The following is a 24,347-nucleotide window of genomic DNA, read 5'->3' as shown; positions in this document are numbered from 1 at the left end:
CTTTATGCCTGATTTTCAACACCTCCATGTGAGTGCTTTTATGTCATTTTTTCATTAAAGTCTAACAGTTTACTAAGTGGCGCCTGCTTTGTTGTTGTTTTTATTTTCATGTCTTTGGAGCATTGCTTCAGCTCCCACCACAAGGCTGCCTGGATTAATGGACTGTTACTCACACTAAAGCTTTCAATAGCTTACAGGACTTGTACCTTGGACATTTTATTCATTAGTTTTCTGCATGCGCCATCATTGTAATTATTTGTAACCATAAATATTCACATTACAACGACTAAACTGGCAAAAAGCCCACTATGTATCAGGTCATGAATCACACCACCGTCAGGGTGTGTAAGGAGGGAACCAAGTGAGACAGGTCCCCACAGAACACACAATCTACCCGATAAAAGGATAAAAAAAACAGGAAGGGCTGGTCACCAATGTAACCGCTGAATTAAGCCCATCGGAAGCATTGTGAGTTACTACAATCTCATCCTATATATGAACATAACCAGACGTTTATGACATGAGAAAGTTAAGACTCAACATTACATTAAAGGATCACTAAAGGATTTTTTTTTTAGCTAAATAGCTTCCTTTACCTTACTGCAGTCCTGGTTTCATGTCCTTATTGTTAGTTTTTGCTTTGAAGTTGCTGTAATTCTGCTGTGATCTCCACACTTCCTGCTTGTCTGGCTCCTTATAACCACAGTACTGTGAGCTTTTCACGGTGGTCTAAGCTGTCATTACTGTGTGTCTAAAACTTAACAGAACCAATCAGATTCATTTTAAAAACAAAACACTGCCCTGGATTTGTTTGTTTTTGTTCTGTGTGTCTCTCTAGTTCACAGGAACATGAAAACAGTTTAAAAGTGAAACTAACCTGCAGGCACATTATATGATTGATTTTTATCTATTTGTAATCATTTTTAAAAGGAATCAGTTAACTTTTATGTCTCTATACCCTTGCAATATCCCAACTTTTTTAAAACCTGTCTTCTAGTTTTTTTGGGGGGGGTGAAAGAGGGGGGCTGTTTGCAAGGGGGAGGACCTCTGGGGGACTGCAAGCGTGGCAGAGCCCAGGGCGGTCAGGGTGTGGGATCCGGACCTCCCACATTTCCCACACGCCCAGTTCATGCCACCATTATAGGGAGGGGGCAGGATTTTATCTTTGTGATCAAGAAGTCAGTTTAGGACTATTAAAAAAAATAAGCCCCAATTTACACATATTCGGATATGCAAATAGCCTGGGCTGTCCCAAAACCTTAAATTACTGTGAATCAAAAAGATGCATCAGCATCTGCAGAGATAATAAACAGGCAAACCATGACAGATATACACACATATATCTATATATCCATATAATGAATCAAGCCATGGGTATCTCAACAGAAGAAATAATCTCCCTGTGTTCCTTCCAGACAGGCAGCAAGGAGAGGGGGGGAGGAGAGAGAGAGAGAGAGAGAGAGAGAGAGATAGATCCTGTCCAGCAGAGAAAGGGTTAAGTGAAGGGGGGGGAATTTCGTGAGCTGTCCTATGTTGAAAAACCTTTGTACTATGTGTAATTACTAGGGCTTTTATTCCTTGCTTTCAACACCAAATAGTCAACAAAGTCACAGGCAAGGAGACAGAAGGAGGAGGGGGAGGGAGGACGAGAAAGAAAGTAGAAAGAGTTATGGGGGGGAAACGTGAAGGGGGGGAACCCTCACGCAGCCAGCTACGCATGTCACACGGACAAACAATACATACACAGAACACAAAATACCTAAAATACACGAAATACGACTCTTTCAGCCCCTCTGTCTGCAGGGCGCTAATTTTTAACCCCTAACCCCAATCTTACATAAATATAGCTAACAAAAAGAGATTTGGTATATATATCACAAGTTATATGTATAACAAATCCATATAGAGTACTTAAACACCCTGCCCTCCAAATCGTAGCCCTTCTGGCTACGCCAAATCTTGACTATCCGAGTCAAGCCAAATCCTAGCGCTCCTCGCTAGGCCAAAGCAACCCCCAATTTATTTGCCCCCCAAAATAAGGATCCTAGCTCTCTTAGCCAGGGCAACCCCCAATTTAATGGATGGAAAAATTACCACGTAGATCCTCAAAGGCAAACAATCACTTTCTTAAACTCAATGAAGATATGAATGCACTTACCAGAAGGCGTGGATCTGCCTGTCAGCGACAGCAGATCATTAAGGCATGAACACTCCCAAGGCACAATCAGTTCGGCTTCCTCAAACTGGGTCAGCAGGTGAGATGAATCTTCAGTGGAGGGCCGTGGATGCACAATGTCCTGGAATGATGTCCAAAGTATTCCAAGATGTCTGGCCTCAAATGAATGAGGAGGGATAATGATATAACCCCTCAAGGGATGGACAGGTTGAAAATGGGAGACTCCAAACAGCATATGGGGGAGAGAAAAGAAGACGCAGCCCCAATGGTGCAGGTAAAAAATATAAAGGTTTTATTATAATAAAACCACAGGTATACAATAAAAGTGATCACAAAGATAAAAAGGGGCAATATGAGAAATGGTGAAAACCAATCCCTACGCGTTTCGTCCTAGAGGGACTTCAACTGGGACTCGAACCGCAGGCTCATCCCTATTAGACATGGTGGGATGAGTTTATATTCTGCTTTTGTTTTATTTTGCTGTTTTGATACCTGCACTTTGTGAACACAGACTCCCTACTGCAGTAATTATTATTAATTTGGAACCACTAATCAATATGAGGATAGGAGTTGCCTATCTATAAAATGGGCAGGTCAAAATAAACCACACTTGTGTTTCACCAAGATTCTGCTGTCTTGCTGTGCCTTTTTCACCATGCTGACACTCTTCCAGGGAGTCACGTACAACCCATTACTGAGCTAATTCTTCACAATGTATGTCTATATACAGTATATACAGTACCACACAAAAGTGAGTACACCCCTCACATTTTTGTAAATATTTTATTCTATATTTTCATGTGACAGCACTAAAGAAAGGACACTTTGCTACAATGTAAAGTAGTGAGTGTACAGCTTGTATAACAGTGTAAATTAGATGTCCCCTCAAAATAATTCAACACACAGCCATTAATGTCTCTACCGCTTGCAACAAAAGTAAGTACACCACTAAGTGAAAATGTCCAAATTGGGCCCAATTTACCATTTTCCCTCCCCGGTGTCATGTGACTTGTTAGTGTTACAAGGTCTCAGGTGTGAATGTAGAGCAGGTGGGTTAAATTTGGTGTTATTGCTCTACATAAAGTTGGCCTAGGCTATAAGAAGATTGTCAAGAATAGAACAGGCCTCGCCATGGTCGACCAAAGAAGTTGAGTGCACGTGCACACCATCATATCCAGATGTTGTCTTTGGGAAATAGACGTATGAGTGCTGCCAGCATTGCTGCAGAGGTTGAAGGGGTGGGGGATCAGCCTGTCAGTGCCCAGACTACACACAGCACACTGCATCAAATTGGTCTGCATGGCTGTTGTCCCAGAAGAAAGCCTCTTCTAAAGATGATGCACAAGAAAACCTGCAAACAGTTTGCTAAAGACAAGCAGACTAAGTACATAGATTACTGGAATCATGTCCTGTAGTCTGATAAGACCAAGATAAACTTATATGGTTCAGATGGTGTCAAGCGTGTGTGGCGGCAACCAGGTGAGGAGTATGAAGACAAGTGTGTCTTGCCTACAGTCAACCATGATGATGGGGGTGTCATGGCCTGGGACTGCATGAGTGCTGCTGGCACTGGGGAGCTACAGTTCATCAAGGGAACCAATACTGCCAACATGTACTGTGACAGACTAAAGCAGAGCATGATCCCCTCCCTTTGGAGACTGGGCCGCAGGGCAGTATTCCAACATGATAATGACCTCAAACACACCTCCAAGAGGACCACTGCCTTGCTAAAGAAGCTGAGGGTAAAGGTGATGGACTGGCCAAGCATGTCTCCAGACCTAAACCCTATTGAGCATCTGTGGGGCATCCTAAAACGGAAGGTGGAGAAGTGCAAGGTCTCTCCATGTCATCATGGAGGCGTGGAAGAGGACTCCAGTGGCAACCTGTGAAGCTCTGGTAAACTCCATGCCCAAGAGGGTTAAAGCAGTGATGGAAAATAATGGTGGCCACACAAAATATTGACACTTTGGGCCCAATATGGACATTTTCACTTAGGGGTGTACTCACTTTTGTTGCCAGCGGTTTAGACATTAATGAATGTGTGTTGAGTTATTTTGAGGGGACAGCAAATTTACACTGTTATACAAGCCGTACACTCACTACTTTACATTGTAGCAAAGTGCAATTTGTTCATTGTTGTCTCATGAAAAAAATATAATATAATATTTACAAAAATGTGAAGCGTGTACTCACTTTTGTGAGATACTGTATTTGTTGATACTCTATGTGTGTATATATATATTGTTTGTTTTTAATGATGTTTTATTTTTATTTCTTTTGGATGGTGCGGAGTAGATGTTTTTTTTATAATAAATTCATTTGCTGACAAGAGGCATGCTGATAGGAAGAGAAAACAGAGTAACAGAACGATATGCTTATAATTGTGCTGCTTCTCCTTTCACGGTCCATTCACAGGCTGGGGTGGATCCAGAAAGACATGGGCTCAGGGAAAAGGCTTAACTGATGCTGGCCATCTGACTGAGGACATCTAGCAGCAATAGATGTGTATTGCATGGGAAATCTTTGGATTAAAGGTGAATACTGCAACAAAAGTTGGTTTTATTATGTTATCTTTTAATAGGCTATTCATATTTATTTTGTTATTTTTTGGCTTGATTTTTTCAGCTGCTTCTTCACTTAATTAAAATATTCAATAATGCATTGAAGGATTGAAAGCTCACAGTTTATATGTAAGCTTAGGATGAAGTAACCTATTATTACATATATGTACAGTGATATGCCCTTGAGTTCAAACCTACATGAAATTAGTTATTCTTTGTTGTCATGGATTCAGTCATTATGAGTTTTATTTCTGAACTGATTGCCGTAAACAAAATACTTAAGCAGGCACTGGAAAGAGTTTTAGCTAAAGAACGTACTGTATACAAAATGGTAACCCATTATTGATAACCTAAGTACCCTGCATTCCAAATGATAAACCGTAACTTTAAATTGAAACTTTAAAACTAGAATCTGTAGAATGCGCAAGAGTTACATGGGCAATAACTTTTCTCAGCAGGCAAAATAATCATGAAATACCGGTAAATAGAATTTCACTTTGAGTAATGCCAATTATTTAACTCTGACCATGAACATTACAATAATTGGGCTTGAAACATTTTATAGCTCCACTCTGTTGAGTTTTTGGTTTAATTCCATTTAATGGTGTCATTCAAAACTTCAATTTCCTGAATGCATTTTTACCAGTCCATTTGTGTGAATCACAAATATTATTGTGTATAGTGAGTTTACTAGAAACATAGAAAAGTGACGTCAGAAAAAGACTGCTGTGAAACTCACTGGCCTGTAGTTGCCAGCTTCTACCTTGCTGCCCATCTTGTGGATGGGTACAATCACTGGTGGCCCATCAGTAGGGGGCGCTCTGAGGCTGCCCCCCTAAAACTGGACATGGAAAAAAAAGTGACCCTTTAAGAGTGTCCGGTCACCGGACACTGAGCTGTCCACTAGAAGCTTGACTGCTGCAATCAGGTGACCACAGCTGAAAAGCTTCATTGGGCGGTGTTTTGAGTGTCTTGTTTATATTCCCAGTCCCACTCTACATGGAATCATTCATGAATCCATTATACCCTGTTGCACCTGGCGGGTTTCCTCACCACTCGGAGAGCAGCACAGACCGTCCTTCTGAGTAAATCTCCCCCCAGTGATCTCCTGCACACTGGCTCTGTGCCCTTCGATCCAACCCCCCACCTCGATCTCCAGTGCCCTACTGTGAGAAGCCAGAGCCTATGCTGACACTGCAGAGAGAGAGAGGTGAGTTAAGCTGCAGTCTGAGGAAGGTTTGTGCAGATAAGCAAGTAGCCTTTCATGCCGGGATACAGGACAGGTTTGTTTGCAGGACATGAGATACTGACAAGTAGGGTCAGAAGCGCAGGGGTGTGTGTGTGTGTGAGGTGGGGGGAAGGGGCCATAGCTGATACACAGTTACAGTTAACCACATGCTACCCAGGCCAATTCTGACACTTCTCTCCTACATGTAAAAATCATAATTTTTTTTCTAGAAAATTACCCAGAACCCCCAAACATTATATATGTATTTTAGCAGAGACCCTAGAGAATAAAACGGTGGTCGGAACTCTTTATCTCGCATGGTATTTTTTGAAAAAAAAAAAAAAAACAGTTTCAAACATTAGTCACTGTGAGCATGTCCCTGTGTTGGCTTCCTCTTCTAAATGCAAAGGAAGATTTGTTGTAAGGTGTAAGATGTAAATTAAAAAAAGTAAAAAAGAAAGAAAAAATGTATCAAGGTTAGATCTAGGTCAATGCCAGGGTTAGGGGCAAGGCAAGGGTCAAAAGGTAAAGGTTGGGGTTAAAGGTTGAGGTCAAAGGTCAGGGATAGTATATTTTTGGTAGTATTTTTTTAAGAAAAAGCATTTTTTTAATTAATGTTAGTGTCACTGGGGTAGATTCAGATAGATTAGCGGATCTTTAGATCCGCATAATCTATCTGATTTACGATCCGCCGGCGCAAGTTTGAGAGGCTAGTGCTGTATTTAGAAAGCACTTACCTCAAAACTTGCGGCGGCGTATCGTAAATCCCCCGGCGGAATTCAAATTCTGCTGCTAGGGGGAGTGTAGTATTTAAATCAGGCGTGTCCCCGCGCCGATCGAACTGCGCATGCGCCGCCGGCTAAATTTCCCAGCGTGCATTGCTCGAAATAACGTCGCTAGGACGTCAATAGTTTCGGCATGAGCGTAACTTGCGTCCAGCCGTATTCTCAATCGACTTACGCAAACAACGTAAAAATTCAAAACTCGGCGCGGGAATGACGGCCATACTTAACATAGGATACCCCTCACATAGAAGGGGTAACTATACACTGGAAAAAGCCGAACGCAAGCGACGTAAAAAAAAAGCGACGGGCGGGTGTTCGTTTTTGAATCGGCGGTTCTCCTCATTTGCATATTCATCGCGTATACAAACCGAAGCGCCACCTAGTGGCCGGCCGGGAATTGCAGCCTAAGATCGGACGGTGTAAATTATTACACCTGTCGGATCTTAGGGGGATCTATGCGGAAGCTGATTCTATGAATCAGGCGCATAGATACGACGGCCGGACTCAGAGATACGACGAAGTATCAGGAGATACGCAGTCGTAACTCATATCTGAATCAGGGCCAGTGTGTTTTAGTAGAACTATGGGTGCAAACAACAAATAACATACACATATAGTGCCTTGCAAAAGTATTGACCCCCTTTACTTTCAACAAAAAACAAAATGGCATGTTTTAAAACTCCCAAAATGTATGGAGGAAGGTGTTGATGAGAGGTTAGTCTGATAAGACTAAAATTGAACTTTTTGGCCATCAAAGAAAACACTATGTCAGGTGCAAACCCAACACATCACATCAATCAAAGAACACCATACCCACAGTGAAACATGGTGGTGGCAGCATCATGCTGTGGGGATGTTTTCAGCAGTTGGCACTGGGAAACTGGTCAGTGTTGAGGGAAGGATGGATGGTGCTAAATACAGGGATATTCTTGAGCAAAACCTGTACCACTCTGTGTGTGATTTGAGGCTAGGATGGAGGTTCACCTTCCAGCAGGACAATGACCCCAAACACACTGCTAATACAACACTCTAGTGGTTTAAGGGGAAACATGTAAATGTGTTTGAATGGCCTAGTCAAAGCCCAGACCTCTAACCAATAGAAAATCTGTGGTCAGACTTAAAGATTGCTGTTCACAAGCACAAACCATCCAACTTGAAGGAGCTGGAGCAGTTTTGCAAGGAGGAATGGGAAAAAATTCCAGTGGTAAGATGTGGCAAGCTCATAGAGACTTATCCAAAGTGACTTGGGGCTGTGATAGCCGCAAAAGGTGGCTCTACAAAGTATTGACTTTAGAGGGGTGAATAGTTATGCACATTGCCTTTTCCTGTTATTTTGTATTATTTGTTGTTTACTTCACAATAAAAAAAAAAATCTAAGTTGTGGGCATGTTCTGTAAATTAAATTATGCAAATCCTCAAACAATCCATATTAATTCCAGGTTGTGAGGCAACAAAACACGAAAAAGGGGGGTGAATACCTTTGCAAGGCACTGTATGTGGTATCACTGCAATCATCAGGAACAGGAGAATTTCTGTTGGGCTTTTCTTTGGTTGTAAATTACGGTATTAGCAAGAAATATACAGCTAAATAAAAAATACATCGTTTTGTTTTTTGTTTATTTTTTTTTACTATTTTGGGCCAGTTTTCCTTTACTAATAGAAGAAAATCAGATATCTATTACCGTTTACCACCAAAAGAAAGTCCAATTTGTCCTGTAAAAATAAAGGTATAATTCACCTGAATATGTACAAATTTACTAACACATGTTAAAGTTGTGTTAAGGCATTTATTTTACCGTCAATTAGGGGTCAAGGACATTCTTGGATACGGAAGTGGTAGTTCAGAAAGCTTAAGCAGGTATGCTTTTGAAAAATCTTCAATGATGAGTCAATCCTGTGATTAGTCTGTCTGCAAACCACATTGAGTAGCTGTTTAACCACTTGCCTATTAGGCCAGTTCTGACATTCCTCCCTACGTATCAAAATCAGGATTTTTATTCTCTTGGAAATCACTTTGAACCCCCAAACATTATATATATTTTTTAATCGGAGCCCTAGATAAAAAAAATTGTGGATGTTGCCATTTTTTATGTCACATGATATTTGTGCAGCAGATTTTTAATACAATTGTTGTAAAAAATACACTTCAATGAATTTTAATGCACAAAAACACAATATAATACCCAATTGTTTGATAAAATGTAAAAGATGACGTTACGCTGATTAAATAGATACCTAACATGTCACATTTTAAAATTGTGTACACCCTTATGTATGCATTTGCATTTGCGCACGAGCATGACAGGGCAGGGGCACTATACAGTTTTGTTATTTTTACACTGTCTCTGCATGGGCAGTGACATCTGGGGTCTCCGCAAAGATACTGGGTCCATTGCTGCAGATGCAGCCATGGCCCTGGTATAACCCTGGGCCATGGGAAAAAAGTAGAGCACATGGAGTAAACCCATAAAAACACAGCACATCTTGTTTCCATTGGGAATGAATTCCCAGGGCTGCGCTATTTAGTAGCCATTAAGCCATAGAACAAATATGCAAACTACTAGTATATAATGACAATGGCATATTTTTTAAAAGTAAATGATTGATCCAGTAAGAAGTACAATTACGAAGAAGAAAATTAGGAGAAAAAAGCAGATGGGAAAAAAGAAGTAAAAGAGTTAATTGAAAACAAAAAGCAAGGGCAGGTATAGGTAAAGTTGATCCAGGGATTATCAGATTGGGAGATCAGGAAGGAATTTTTCCCTTGCTGGAGAAAATTGGATCATGCTTTTGTTTTGTTTTGTTTTTTGCCTTCCTTTGAATCATCAGTGGGTATAGGATTGTGTCTTTGGAGGTTTTTGATGTGTGTGTTTGTGTGTGTTTTCTTTTCTGTGGGTTCAACCAGATTAACTATGTAATTGATATGTAAGGTTAGAGAAAGGAAAAGGAAAGAGAAAGGGAAAGAAATAAGGTATTAATGAAAGTGGGCTAGCCCAACACAGGGATCTTGGCAGGCTGATTTAGATGAGAAAGTCGAAGGGTACAGTTGCTCGAGTAATGAATTCAAGACAGCAGAAATACTTTCTTAACAGTGTAAGGATGGCCACTGGCCCAGATTCAAGAAGCACTTGCGCCCGCGCAACCATAGTTGCGCGGCGCAAGTGCTTACTTGCTCCGGTGTAACGAGTGCTCCTGATTCAGGAACCTCGTTACACCGAATGCAGCCTAGGATCTGACAGACATAAGCCTCCTTATGCCTTCACATCCCAGGCTGCATTCTTGCGTTGGCCGCTAGGGGGCGCGGCCTTTGTGATCGGCGTGTAGTATGCAAATTGCATACTACCACCGATTCACAAAAGTTGCGCGGGCCCTGCGTACGCAAGGTACGGAGTTTCCGTACGGCGCCTTTAGCATAAGGCTGCTCCTGCTAATAGCAGGCGCAGCCAATGCTAAAGTATAGCTGCGCCTCCCGCCCGTGAAATTTAAATTTCACGTCGTTTACGTAAGTGAACCGTGAATGGCGCTGGACGCCATTCACGTTCACTTAGAAGCAAATGACGTCCTTGCGACGTCATTTGCCGCAATGCACGTCGGGAAAGTTTCCCGACGGAGCATGCGCTGTTAGCTCGGCGCGGGAGCGCGCCTAATTTAAATGATTCCCGCCCCCGGCAGGATCATTTACATTAGGCGCCCTTACGCAGGGCTAATTAGCATAGCGCCCGCGCAATTTACGGAGCTACTGCTCCGTGAATCGCTGGGCAAATGGAAATATTTGCGTGGGCGCAGAGAAAAATCTTTGCTCTTTGCCCACGCAAATATTGCTCCATTCTACTTGAATCTGGGCCACTGTCTTTAAAAATCTTCAAGCTACTGGTAAAACATCATCTGTACTTTAAATTGGGTTTAATTTCAATGTATTTTACGATTATATTTCAAACACCACTTAATGCATTGACATACTTTATTTAGACCTTGGACCATCCAGACAGTATTTAAATAAATACCCTCAAACGGTATCACACTATTGGTCTGTTTCTATTCTTGGGAACCATACGATTTTCGAGTGGAAGGGCTGCCACTCTCCTTTGTGGAGGATTGGATTCGCCGGATAGCTGGCTCTTCTCCCCTGGAGGTTTTTGTTCCCTGGATGATTGTGATCAGAATTTCTCCGGATCTGGTACCAATACACAGAGCGGTGTATCTCGCTTAAGGCTAATTCCTCTTAGCAATCTGGTAAGAGGCTATTCATGTGGTGGTGGCTTCACTGATTTATATTACCTGTCACGGTGAGGGATTAAGAATTCAGCTGAAAGGTTTCCTGCTGCATATCCTGTGTCTGACACCCATCAGGACACTCTTTTTGGACTTATTCATTTTTTATTCCCATGATTCATTTTTTTAATTTTTCAATGTTTGAATTTTATGTTTATCTATATTGGCAAATTCCCCAGTATCACAGCTGGCTCATCTGAGTTGGCGCAGTTCTTTCTTTCCTATGTTATTTATGTGTATATGCACTGTTTATTGCTGCCTTCGGTTTTATTGCACCAATTTTCATTTATTTATTCATTTATTATTTTTGGTTAGCGCAAATTTCTTTGTTTTTATCCAAACAGTATTGTCACCTGCTGAATAGGCACCCTGCACAGACAGCTCAATTCTCCAAAAAGACATGCCAGTTTAAAGAGACAGTAATCTTCTCAACCCCATGTCTACCAGAGAGACTGATAGCTTACTCAGGGAACATGAAGAAGAAGGGAGGGGGTTTAAGGACTAAACTAACTAGGCCCAACATGCAGGGAAGCTGGATTATACCCTTAACAAACACAGGATTGGCATGTTGTTGTTACATTTAATTGCCACTAGATGTCAGCACCAATACATTAATACATACATAATGAATTCTAATGCAACAGTAATGGAGACACGGTACATTTTCCAGAACGCATACTGCCCAGATAGATTGAGGCCTAGTATGTCAATACATTAAGCAGCATTTGAAACAGAATACGTCAACCTATCTTTGAACTTCCTGCAATATAGCATAATCCTCTGTGTCGCTCAGCCGACGTTACATAGCAGCACATGCATATTCTAAGAAAAAGTAAAAATTAGTGTCCAATGCACCAAGTGATAATAAATGCATATGCATTTAAGTGGAAGTATTTGTTATCACCCACTATTAAAGTCTGACATGGCCAACCTAGCCCTGTGATTCTATAAATGATTTTAAGGTAACGTCGTCATGATACATTAATCAGATAATTTTTTTAACACTGTGATTTTTTCAAGATAAGGTCCAAAGGCAGGTGTCTATTACAATACAGTTATAACGGGTTGAAGAAACAGGCCAGTAAAGAAACAAACTTAACCAAAAAAATCTTTTGAAAGCAGCAGTAACATGTTATAAGTACCTACATATGCAGTTTTTGAGTCTTTTTTTTTACAGTTTAGTCTTAAAGATACATGTCTGTCATAGGAATACCAACATAGGGCCAGATTCACAGAAAAAGTACCCCCGGAGTATCTGCTGATACTCCGGCGTACTTTCAAATTTGCCGCGTCGTATCTTGATTTGGAATTCTCAAACCAAGATACGACGGCTTTTGGCAACGATCCGACAGGCGTACGGCTTCGTACACCTTCGGATCGTAGGTGTAATTCTTCGGCGCCCGCTGGGTGGAGTTCTCCGCGTCGGGTATGCAAATTAGCTGTTTACGGCGATCCACGAAGGTACGCGCGTTCGTCACATTCTCTTACGTCGTCATTAGTCGGCTTTTCCCGTCGCAAAGTTACGGCTGCTATTTAGGTGGTGTAAAATTAGACCAGCCATGTTAAAGTATGGGCATCGTTCCCGCGTCAAATTTTTTTTGCGTAAGATGTCCGGGAATACGAAAGGACGTAACGCACGTCGCCATTCAAAAATCACGTCGGGGCGCCGTAATTTCGCGCAAAGCACGGCGAGAAATTTCCAAACGGAGCATGCGCAGAACGTTCGGCGTGGGAACGCGCCTAATTTAAATGATACACGCCCCATTTGAATTAGGCGGGCTTGCGCCGGACGGATTTACGATACACCGCCGCAAGTTTACAGGCAAGTGCTTTGTGAATCAAGCACTTGCGCTTAAAACTCGCGGCGGTGTAACGTAAATGAGATACGTTACGCCGCAGCGCAAGTACCTGAATCTGGCCCATATTGTCCAATTTAAAAAGATTTAAGATTTTTTTTTTATTATTCATCTCGATTTTGTTAATTAAAGTTTAAAATGTTCTTTTAAATAATTCTGACATCTGCTGATGGTCTATTCAAGTTTGAAGTCTTCTGTGCATCTTTGAACAATTTAGATTGGCAAACCCCCCAACTTTAAAGCTGAGGTTTTAGCTGATTTCTTTATTTTTTTCCTCTACAGCTTTAGTGATATTACTTACTGTACCTGTAATGAAGGTAAACTTCAGATTTAAGGCCAAATCTATGTAATCTTAAATTTTTGTGCACATAGATGGATTAAGAAATTGCTTTTATTTTGTGTTGGGAACCCCAACACACAATAATTCTCTGGAACTTGCAACTTTACCCTCTAACGGTGGCCATTATAAATCCTTAACAGAATGTGTCGCACTCTCAATGGATTTGCCATACTATGAAATTGATAAATAATTTAGTTATGAGATGAACGATATAAAATGAAAAATAGAATCCAGCAAAAAGAGCATGGCATAATTTAGATATGTTCAGTTGTGGGCTGATGCTGGTAACTTTTAAGAGGTGTTGCGTTATAAAATGTTATATTTAAGATTTAATATCTCACATATATGACATATGGTTTAAATAAGAGTTTATTTGACCAGAAGTGAAAGCTTCAACATAATAAGCATTTATTAGAGAATTTTGTTATTAGTCTATCTAATATACCGCATACATTTACAGTCCTAAGCAAGGGAGTAAATATTAGTTTCAAATACAAAGTATGTACATCACACTACAAATATCAAACAGAAAAACTTTTGACAAAGCAAGTATATGGTAAGTGCTGGGAGATGGTCTCTTAAATTTACCTCAAATAATGACTGCCTGGGCCCAGGGCCCTCATCTCTCTCCACACTATTGATTGAGGCTCCTTCTTCTATGGGCCCCTTTCCTATGGACTTAAACAGGTTACCTATGATTGGCTATGGTTAGCTCTCCCCCTCCCTTGGGCGGGTCTCTCCCAAATATGGGAAATATCCTCCTACATGAGTTTTAGTGATAATTAGATTTGAAGATAAATTAATTAAACCTAAGTTTGTTAACTTCCCTTCAATGGCTATTCATGGAAGAGTACAGCCAATCAAGGCGGCTCCGTATAGTCTGCAGATTCCAGCTGTGAATTTCTTCCTGGCTTGTTTGTTTACCAAAGGTATAGGAGACTGACCGTCTCTGTGACACCTAGTCACCCAGCATTCATGCATATCAAACGGAGAGTGTTAAATAGATATTTTCAGGCTCTTGACTGTCAGCCCAGTTAACCCTTTACAGAAACCATCTCCTACACACTACACATCTAAAAGTATCCTAAAATATATATATATATATATATATATATATATATATATATATATATATATAAATATATGTACAATTATTCCCAGTTGCTAATGGCGATTAGACATAACATTTCTCATAAGGCAACAGAGGGCACCTCAACACCAATGTCCCCAAAAGATAAGAAGGAGGCAGGTTTACCCAACATTCTTCCCCGAAATATGGGTGAACATACTATTTTAGTATTGTTGTAGTGTATTACTGTGTGCAAAATCTTTGCTGCATCAAAAGATACATACTGTACTTGAACAATATGCTGTAAATAATACACTTGAATAAACAGTTAGGGTAAGACACAGAAGCATGGCATTTGCATTGTTTGCAATTTCAATGTTTTTAAAAACACATAACATTCACATCTTGGAGGCAAAATATTACACAATCTAAGACATATCACCTAAAAAACATTCTAAGAATTTATACAGGTGGCAGAAAACAGGGTACAGCTCCCAATACATAGGCGATGCATAGAATTTACATATATTGCCAAATGAATAATTTCCACAACCCTATCACTATTTATTAAAAGCTTTTAAATATTTGTAGGACAGAGCCTTAGTAGTGCAGAGTCAGACTAAAAAAAAGAGTGCTTTGATTGGACAAGTCAAGTTCCTGATGATATAAAATGCATTTCTGTGTTACCAACTGCTCCAGTGATGCACTTGACTTTTGGCTTGAAAATGAATGGAAAGGCTTTCTTAAATGACTTCCTGAAGTTTGCCCCCATGAACGCATACACAATGGGATTGACAGATGAGTTAGAGTAACACATACAATGAGCAAAAATCTTTAGTTTGTAGGTTTCATAACTTTGCTGGAAATTGGAATCAAATGCTTGAAACAAAATAAATAGCTGGATTGGCCCCCAACATATGGTAAAAAGCAGGACTATCACCACCACCATTTTGGATATCTTTGCTCGCACTGCCTCAGATCTCTCTGCCAAAAGCTGAACCTTAAGAAAGCAGAACACATGATTAGTTTTTTTGAATATATCAGTGATACACAACCAGTGTTGCTCATCTTACTTTAAAAAAGTAATTAGTTACAGTTACAAATTACTTCTCCGAAAAAGTAATTGCGTTACTGACTCAGTTACTACATTGAAAAAGTAATTAGTTACTCAGCAAAGTAACTGACTTTTTTTTTTTATATTCTACAATGCTTTGTTGAGATGATTCCCTTTCTAGAATGCAGGTGACGGGCGCTTGCCAGGGAGCAGTGAGTTAATACTCCAAGACAAAAGAATGGCAGATCCTTGAGAGAAGAAAACTGGAAACAAATGGTGATCTTGTGTATATCCCAGCCTAGGTGCATCCGTCCCACCATGTATGTGCAGCTAATAGGACTTAAAACCCTTATCCATCTGCTATATATTACATCCAAATTATAAGCTGGATTAAAATGTATGTTTATAATATACATTCCCTTGACGTTTACAGAGTCTGTAATTTAAAATCTTATATTAGGCTTTATTAGAATTTTCTATAGTTTATTGTTTAATATTTTATTTATCTTGTATAAGCTTTATTAGATGCAACGATTTGTTAGTATGGAGACCCCCCAGGGATCTGGAATGGGGATGTCAGATTTTTCTTTGTTGTCTGATGAAGAGATGAAATCACTGACCAAAAATAACCTGCTGATCATTGGTCTGTATAGGTGTCCTGCACTTGCCATGTTGACCACTAGATGTCGCTGTGTACACTGTGTTTTATAGGGAACGTTTGTTCTGTGGAACATTTTGTTCCGGCCATGTGTTCCCCGGATCATTGATCAGGTTGCGCACACAGTGCGATGTGAGTTGTTCCCCGGTGATAGAGGTCAGTGTGAGGTGGATGGGGCTCATTGTATCCAGGGCTCCTTGTGATTGGGAGTTTTCAGACCGCTGTGACAGGCCATCACATCGGTCACATTCATATTCACAGTGCCGGCAGAAGCAATTACTCTGCTGCCATCTAGTGGCGGTAGATGTAATTGCGGTAACGCCGCCCAAGTAATGGGAACGGTGTTGCCGAGAGGGGAGGAGTAATCAGGTACATTACTCGTTACCCTCAAAAGGGGCTGCGTTAGGTAACGGCGTTTATTTAAACACCGTTACTTACAACACTGGACACAACACAGGCAATTATATTCTATAGATTTTCAGTTATAGCATGATATGGCTTTTATGCTTTTAAGCGTTTAAGGGTGTGACATAACTGTGCGGCTATTCCCTGCACCACATAGCCTTTTACAATGCAAATGTCCCTGCTGGAAATTACTGCACATTCATTCCTATGGATGAGCCATATGCATGGGGGCCTCCAGCTGTACACTGCAGTATGGCTCACCCATAGGAATGTATAGTGAAGGACCACTGTAATGAGAAGAAAGATATACTAACAAGGAAGGCTACACTCAGGGAGTTGAAGGGGAGGGGGAATAATTAAAGGACAAATGTATTAAAGGTACAATTGTACTTTCACGCAGAGTTACAGGCTTCAAATATGTCAGTCAGTGAGCTGAAAATGCTAATACGGGACATACTGAATCATGCTAATATCAGGGCCAATTCTTTTACCTTTAACAAGGAAGAACAAGAGGTTTCTAATGTTCTAATGTCAGTGCTTGAAGTTATGACCCTATCTTCTATACCTGGTACTAGACATCAGCAATTTGTTTAGTTCCAAATTTAGACAAATTCGTTAATTCGAAAATCCGGAAATTAGCAAATAAGAATGAAAATCCAAAAATTCAAAAGAACAAAAACCTGAAAATAAGAATGAAAACTCGAAAATCTGAAATAATAACTAACTAATAATAACCTAACTATTAATAACTTTAAAATTATAGGTATTGGAATTTCCCTTCAAATTTGGCTGTTAGTGAACATAACAAATACATATTTTACAGAAGTTACGAATTATCCAAAATAACGAATGCCATATCTAAACGAATGGAGCACAGCAAATTAATAATAATAATAATAATAATAATAATAATAATAATAAAAACATATTATTCTTTAGTTTTGTTCCATGTGTTCCGATGCAGCATTCTTTATTTCGGATAATTCGTAACTTCAGATAAATTCGTATTTGTTACATTCACTAATAACAATCAAATTTGAAAGGAAATTCCAATACCTATAATTTAATAGTTAGTTATTATAAGTTAGTTAGTTAGTTATTATTTGTATTTTTGTATTTTCGAATTTACGAGTTCCGAATTTTTTATTTTCTAAATCTTTTAATTTACATATTCCGAATTTTCGAATTTTTGAATTTCTGATTTTCTGAACTCCGAATTTTCAAAATTCGAAATTTTCGAAATTCTGAATTCGAAATTTTCGAAATTCTGAATCTTCAAATTGACGAATTTTCGAATTGCCTAATTTCCAAATTTTTAGTTTCAGAAAAAAACAAAAAGAAACAAATTTTTTGGCAGTACACATGTCTACCTGCTACCACATAATAATGGGAAATTAAATTCCCATTCCTCCTTAAAGGTGCAGGCAGTGACAAGGCAGCGTGGGTTTCTGGTGTGGTCCTGCACCTTTAAGGAGGAGTGGGCTGCCTATACCTGATGCAAATACATTTGTGCTCATGAGTTTACATACCCTGTCAGAATTTATGATTTCTTGGCCATTTTTCAGAGAATATGAATGAGAACACAAAAACTTTTCTTTCACTCATGGGTAATGTTTGGCTGAAGCCATTAATTATCAATCAACTGTGCTTACCTGCACTATACAAAGGGGCTGTGACAAGGCAGTGCAGCTTCCACATACTTGCACATTTTGCACAACTAAGTTTTTGCAAGTTGTTACACAGTGTGAATGAGTATGAAAGGCCCCGTACACACGAGAGGATTTATCCGCAGATACGGTCCAGCGGACCGTTTCCACGGATAAATCCTCTCAAAGATTTCCGCTGATTTCGATGGGATGGAGTGTACACACCATCGCATTGAAATCCGCGCGGAAATCCTCTGCCGATGACGTGTCGCGCCGTCGCCGCGATTATGACGCGGCGACGGGCGCGACGCTGTCATATAAGGAATTCCACGCATGCGTCAAATCATTACGACGCGTGCGGGGAATCCCTTTGGACGAATGGATCCGGTAAGTCTGTACAGACGAGCGGATCCATCCGTTGGAATGGATTCCAGCAGATGGATTTGTTGTGCAGCACAGCAAATATCCGATCTGCTGGAATCCATCCCAGAGGAGATTTCTCCGCGGAAACAGATCCGCTGGCGTGTACACACCATAGGATCTATCCGCAGAAACCCATTTGCTGGGATTTATCTGCGGATGGATTCTATCGTGTGTACGGGGCCAAAGAGTTGGTAACAGATGATCATCTCACTTGATTGTTTATTTTAGAACTTTATTAACCTCCCTGGCGGTATGATTCTGTCAGAAAAAACATGCTGAAAGCAGTACCATTATTTTGCAAGGAAATTTGGCGTTTTATATTGTAGGTCTGTAATTTTTAGAAATAACTCACTTAAATCTGACCAAACAGGATTCTAATAGGCATCCCGGGTATGACATTTTTTTAAAAACAAAATTATAAATTATAATATAATAAATAATTATAAATAATTATAACAAATAATTATATAATTATAATAAAAATTATTCAATAATGTAATCAAATCAAAATCACTGAAATTTGCTCAGTTGCAGAATTGTTGCTGTCATTATTTTTTTTTTTTTATGACGAATTTCCTCAAATCGCTATCGCACAATTCTGCAAGTGATTATAATTTATTATCGCTGTTTTTTAGCTGATCTAAAACAATTTTTGACATAAAGGGACACTTTTGGTTGCTATGGACAATCTACAGTTTGCAGGGAGAAAGAAACGTTTTTATTATATAAAATGACATGCATGACACAGGACAGACCACTAGGGACAAGTGGGGTGTGTTTTTTTTACATACAGTACTGTAATCTATAAGATTACAGTATACTGTATGTAAAGTGTTTGTTTACTTTTTTGAATTTGGCGCCGTTCTCCGTCCCCGTGCGTCGTAACGTCGCAGGGAACGGAGATCGGCGTCACACAGAGGCACTGTGTGAATCGAGCGAGGTCCCGCTCGCTCACACAGCGCGGTGGCATCACTGGATCCAGGGACAAGGTAAGTAAACCCTGCCTGTGGATCTAGCGAGGCAAGCCCGAGTCTGACTCGGGGTTACCGCTCGCAGCAGGAAAATCTAACCCTGAGTCAGACTCGGGAATACCGCCAGGCAGGTTAAAGATGGAAAACTTAGAGGTGGATCCAACATGTTTTGAGGGGAACAGCCTTTGCCTTCCTCAGGGCTAGTAAATCAGCAGGACTGATAAAAATTAGATGTCAGATACATATGGAAAACGTAAAAAATCTTTTATAATCTGTGTTAGTACATCTGAATACATGAAAAAAAATATAAACATCTGTAGATAGCCTTTTATAAGTGTAAAAGGGAATAAAAAGTAAGTAAGAATAAAAAGTAATAAATCTTTAACAAATAAGGCCAGTCCTGCCTATTTTTAGTGTCACTCCCTGTTTGACAATTGAATCTTGTTATATAATACTTATCACTTTTTACATATGTATCTGACATGAAATTTATATCCATTTTGCTGACTTACGAGCTACTGTATAAAAAGGTGGAAGGCTGTTCCCCTGAAATGCATTGGCTCCACCTGCAACCTTTACATCTTCATTAAAGTTCCAGAGAAAACCATCAAACAAGATGATCATCTGTTACCGGGCACTCTTTCAGGCCCCGTACTCACGACCAAACATGTCTGCTGAAACTGGTCCGCGGACCAGTTTCAGCAGACATGTTTGGCCGTGTGTAGGCCCGAGCGGACCATTTTCGGGCGGATCGGACAGGTTTCCAGCGGACAACTGTTTCCTGGACTTGCTTTAAAACAGTCCGCTGGAAACCTGTCCGGCCGGACATGTACGGTCGTCTGTACAGACCTATCGTACATGTCCTGCCGCCCGCCATCCCTCGCATGCGTCGAATGACTTCGACGCATGCGTGGAAGCCTTTTAAAGGCAGGCCGCCCACGTCGCCGCGTCATTGTCGCGGTGACACCGCGTCATCAACGCGGCGACACCGCGGACACGCCCCGCGTATTGTTTACGCGCGGACCTCTGTTCGATGGTGTGTACGGCCATCGAACAGAAGTCCCCGGGCAGTCCCCGGGCAGACATGTCCGATGAAAACGGTCCGCGGACCGGTTTCATCGGACATGTCTGCTCGTGAGTACTCGGCCTCATAGTCACATTTTTTTTTTGCCAGCTAGTTGGTAACTATGCTTTTGTTTTGCTTGCTCTGAGCAAAGCTCATGTATCAAGCACATGTATCTGATGCCGCGTACAGACGATCATTTTTCGGCATGAAAAAAACATTGTTTTTACAAAATTTAATTTTAAATGATCGTGTGTGGGCTTCACATACATTTTCAGGTTCTGAAAAACGACAAAAGAAAATTCGAACATGCTGCATTTTTTAACGTCGTTTTAAACGATGTCGTTTTTCGGGTTGTAAAAAATGATCGTGTGTGGGCTAAAATGATGTTAAAAACCCGCGCATGCTCAGAAGCAAGTTATGAGATCTGGTAAAACTACCGTTCATAATGGAGTAAGCACATTCATCACGCTGTAACAGACAAAAAAGCGCGAATCGTCTTTTACTAAACACGGAATCAGCTAAAACAGCCCAAAGGGTGGCGTCATCCGAATGGAACTTCCCCTTTATAGTGCCGTTGTACGTCACCGCACTTTGCTAGATCATTTTTTTAAAACGATGGTGTGTGGGCAACGTCATTATAATGATGAAGTTGGAAAAACATTGTTTTTTCAACATGCTGAAAAACAAAGTTTTTTTTCATGCTGAAAAATGATCGTATGTACGCGGCATGACTCTAAAGGCTAGGTTTAAGTTGGGGCATTTGGCATTTTTGTTTAGTTTGCTGAAATTGGTGTAGGGACGCCCAGGGGCGGACTGACAACTCATGGGGCCCCCGGGCAATAGAAGATTATGGGGCTCCTGGGCTTACATATGTCCACCACGCCAGGAGGCAGTGCAGAGGCGGGGCAGCTAAAATCGCGGGATTTTCACATCAAAAGCATGTCGGTTTCGGACATATCAGGGATTTTCACATCAAAAGCATGTCGGTTTCGGACATATCAGGGACAGATGTAAAAAAACCATAGATTTTTACATACTGTCCCTGGTTTTACTGAGCCTGGCATCCCTGATGGGGCCCCCTAGTGGCATGGGGCCCTCTGGCAGTGCCCGAGTGACTCAATGGTCAGTCCGCCCCTTGGGACGCCTTTAGCTGCCACTTTGCTGTGCTAGGATTCTGACGTGTTCCTTACCCATTAAGGAGCAAATGGCCTGCCCTCAATTTATCCACTTAAAATGCTCCACTTTTTATGCAGCTTTAAATGCTTCCACATGGAGCAATGAATACATTTAGAACCACACAATAAACAGGGGCCTTGTCGAGAATGTGCGGCTTCCTCATATACTTTTCAAATGTTGTGAAACTAGAACCTTTGTTTTTAATGCAAATTGTTAGTAAAATTTGTTTGATTTTTTGTTTGATTTTTGCGCTGTCTAGCTGGTAACTGGTAACTATGCTGGGAACAATTTTTTGTTTAGTATAATAACTGTTACACATGCAAGTGAGCTTTTCAGCCCTTGGGTTGGTATCATAGCTGGTCATATGAAGAAGCTTGGCAACTGCAGATCAAAATGTAGGCTATGATGGTACGTGCCCTGGCGGATAAGAGAGTTTAGTTCCACTTCAAATGGAAATGATGTACTGCTTTGGCATAGGCCTCATCAGAACTAACACCCCTAGCCTGTGAATAAGCACCTTGTTTATGCTGCTTTTGCTTCCAGATGTTGCGTGCAGGCAGCCCATTCTTTTTTATTGGGAATCAGCAGCTGCATGGACACAGCTGCTTGTCCCTATTTGAAAGCTGTGTGCCTGGGCAGCTTGAATACAGACAGTCTGCATTTGGGGGCTGTTCACCTTCATCTGCAAGGCTGTCAAATTGGGATGAACGAGGCCTTAAAAATTCATATACTGTGAATGTAAACTAGCTCTTTAACTACTTGCCGACCAGCCGCCGCAGTTATACGGCCGCAGGTCGGCTCCCCTGCGCGAGAGCACTTAGCTCTACGTCACCTCGCGAAGCGGCCACTAGGGGCGCACGCGCGCCCCCCCGCTCGTCCCTGATCCCAACAAGTGTGCCCGGCCGGTGCGATCACCGCCGGGCCACCCGCGATCGCTCGTTACAGAGCGAAGACCGGGAGCTGTGTGTGCAAACACACAGCTCCCGGTCCTGTCAGGGGGAGAAATGCCTGACCATCTGTTCATACAATGTATGAACAGCGATCAGTCATTTCCCCATGTCAGTCCACCCCCCTACAGTTAGAACACACCCAGGGAACATAGTTAACCCCTTCTCCGCCCCCTAGTGTTAAGCCCTTCCCTGCCAGTGGCATTTTTATAGTAATCCAATGCATTTTTATAGCACTGATCGCTATAAAAATGCCAATGGTCCCAAAAATGTGTCAAAGGTGTCCGAAGTGTCCGCCATAATGTCGCAGTACTGAAAAAAAATCGCTTGTCGCCGCCATTACTAGTAAAAAAAAAATATTAATAAAAATGCCATAAAACTACCTCCTATTTTGTAAACGCTATAACTTTTGCCCAAACCAATCAATAAACGTTTATTGCGATTTTTTTTACGAAAAATATGTAGAAGAATACGTATCGGCCTAAACTGAGGAAAAAAATTTTTTTGATATATATTTTTGGGGGATATTTATTATAGCAAAAATTAAAAAATATTATTTTTTTTCAAAATTGTCGCTCTATTATTGTTTATAGCGCAAAAACGAAAAACCGCAGAGGCGATCAAATACCACCAAAAGAAAGCTCTATTTGTGGAAAAAAAAGAAAGCCAATTTTGTTTGGGAGCCACATCGCACGACCGCGCAATTGTCAGTTAAAGCGACGCAGTGCCGAATCGCAAAAAGTGCTCTGGTCTTTGACCAGCAATATGGTCCGGGGGTTAGGTGGTTAAAGATTTAAGTAAATGAGTAAAGCAGACAAGTATACCATTTTATAGCATGACCAAGGTTGTATGTAATGAATAACAAGTAAAGTTGCATTGATTGATCTTTGTCTATTGTTTGCTAGTTACTCCCCCAGCTTACCTGGTAGTTGTTGTCAATGGGCTCTACAACAGGTCTGCTCATTCTCTTCAGCATGAAAGCATAGCATACACAAATTGTTAGAAGTGGTAAAAGATACACTGCGAGAAAAGTGTATAGTATGAAAGCCTTCTGATGGATGACTGTAGGGAAAGCTTCTATGCAGTAGGTCTGTGGTCCATACCAGTAACCAGTACTCAGTTTCTGGTACATTCCAAAAGGAATGGATGATGCAAAGGAGCCTGAAAATAATAGCAAAACATTTATATGTTACATACAGCTGTCATGGGGTTAAAAGTTACTAAGTGTACTCTAAAAGGAAAACTCATTACTATGTAACAGTGTGTGATTAGTTAGGTGCATCTCTAGGTAATTACTTCCTGCCTGGCCTGCCAATTGCGTTCCGTGTTCACAATGTAGTTATGTTGCTGCCTGGTAACTTAAATGCTGTAATGAGCTTCAATATATTCTACTGAAGCAAGGGTTTATTAAGTCAAAATGACAACTAAAAGACTTGCCACGACTCTATTAAATCCACACAGACACTGGAATCCTAGCACAGTATGCAGCATATATTCTTAAAGATTGCACCTTGGCTTTATTACATATTTTGTAGTCTCTTTTTGTCACTCCGCTGGTTCCATGCATATTTCATTGAGCTTACAGTCATGACCCAGCCTCATAAAGAGAGCTATAGCTCCTGCTGTTTTTTTCATCTTGGTTTTTAGTTTTCCCCAAGAGCAATGGAAGGGCTGGGAAGATGAAACTACGCCCCCCCCCCAAAAAAAAAAGCAT

The 24,347-nt window shown here is 40.8% G+C and overlaps 1 protein-coding gene across 1 annotated transcript in view; it reads right to left on the bottom strand.

Annotated features, from left to right (window-relative positions):
- Window positions 1-14,336: 14,336 nt before the first annotated feature.
- The window catches only part of LOC120942288 (G-protein coupled receptor 54-like), a 163,138-nt gene continuing 153,127 nt past the window's right edge, over window positions 14,337-24,347 (bottom strand). The window contains exons 4-5 of the mRNA XM_040355509.1: window positions 23,556-23,794; window positions 14,337-15,287 (exon numbers count right to left, since the gene is read on the bottom strand). Coding sequence (XP_040211443.1) covers window positions 14,937-15,287; window positions 23,556-23,794 — 590 coding nt within the window. The 3' untranslated portion in view covers window positions 14,337-14,936. The remainder of the gene's footprint in view (window positions 15,288-23,555; window positions 23,795-24,347) is intronic.

The sequence above is a fragment of the Rana temporaria genome, chromosome 1 (assembly GCF_905171775.1).
Source record: "Rana temporaria chromosome 1, aRanTem1.1, whole genome shotgun sequence".
NCBI lineage: Eukaryota > Metazoa > Chordata > Amphibia > Anura > Ranidae > Rana > Rana temporaria.
This window is presented reverse-complemented; position numbering and strand designations above follow the sequence as displayed.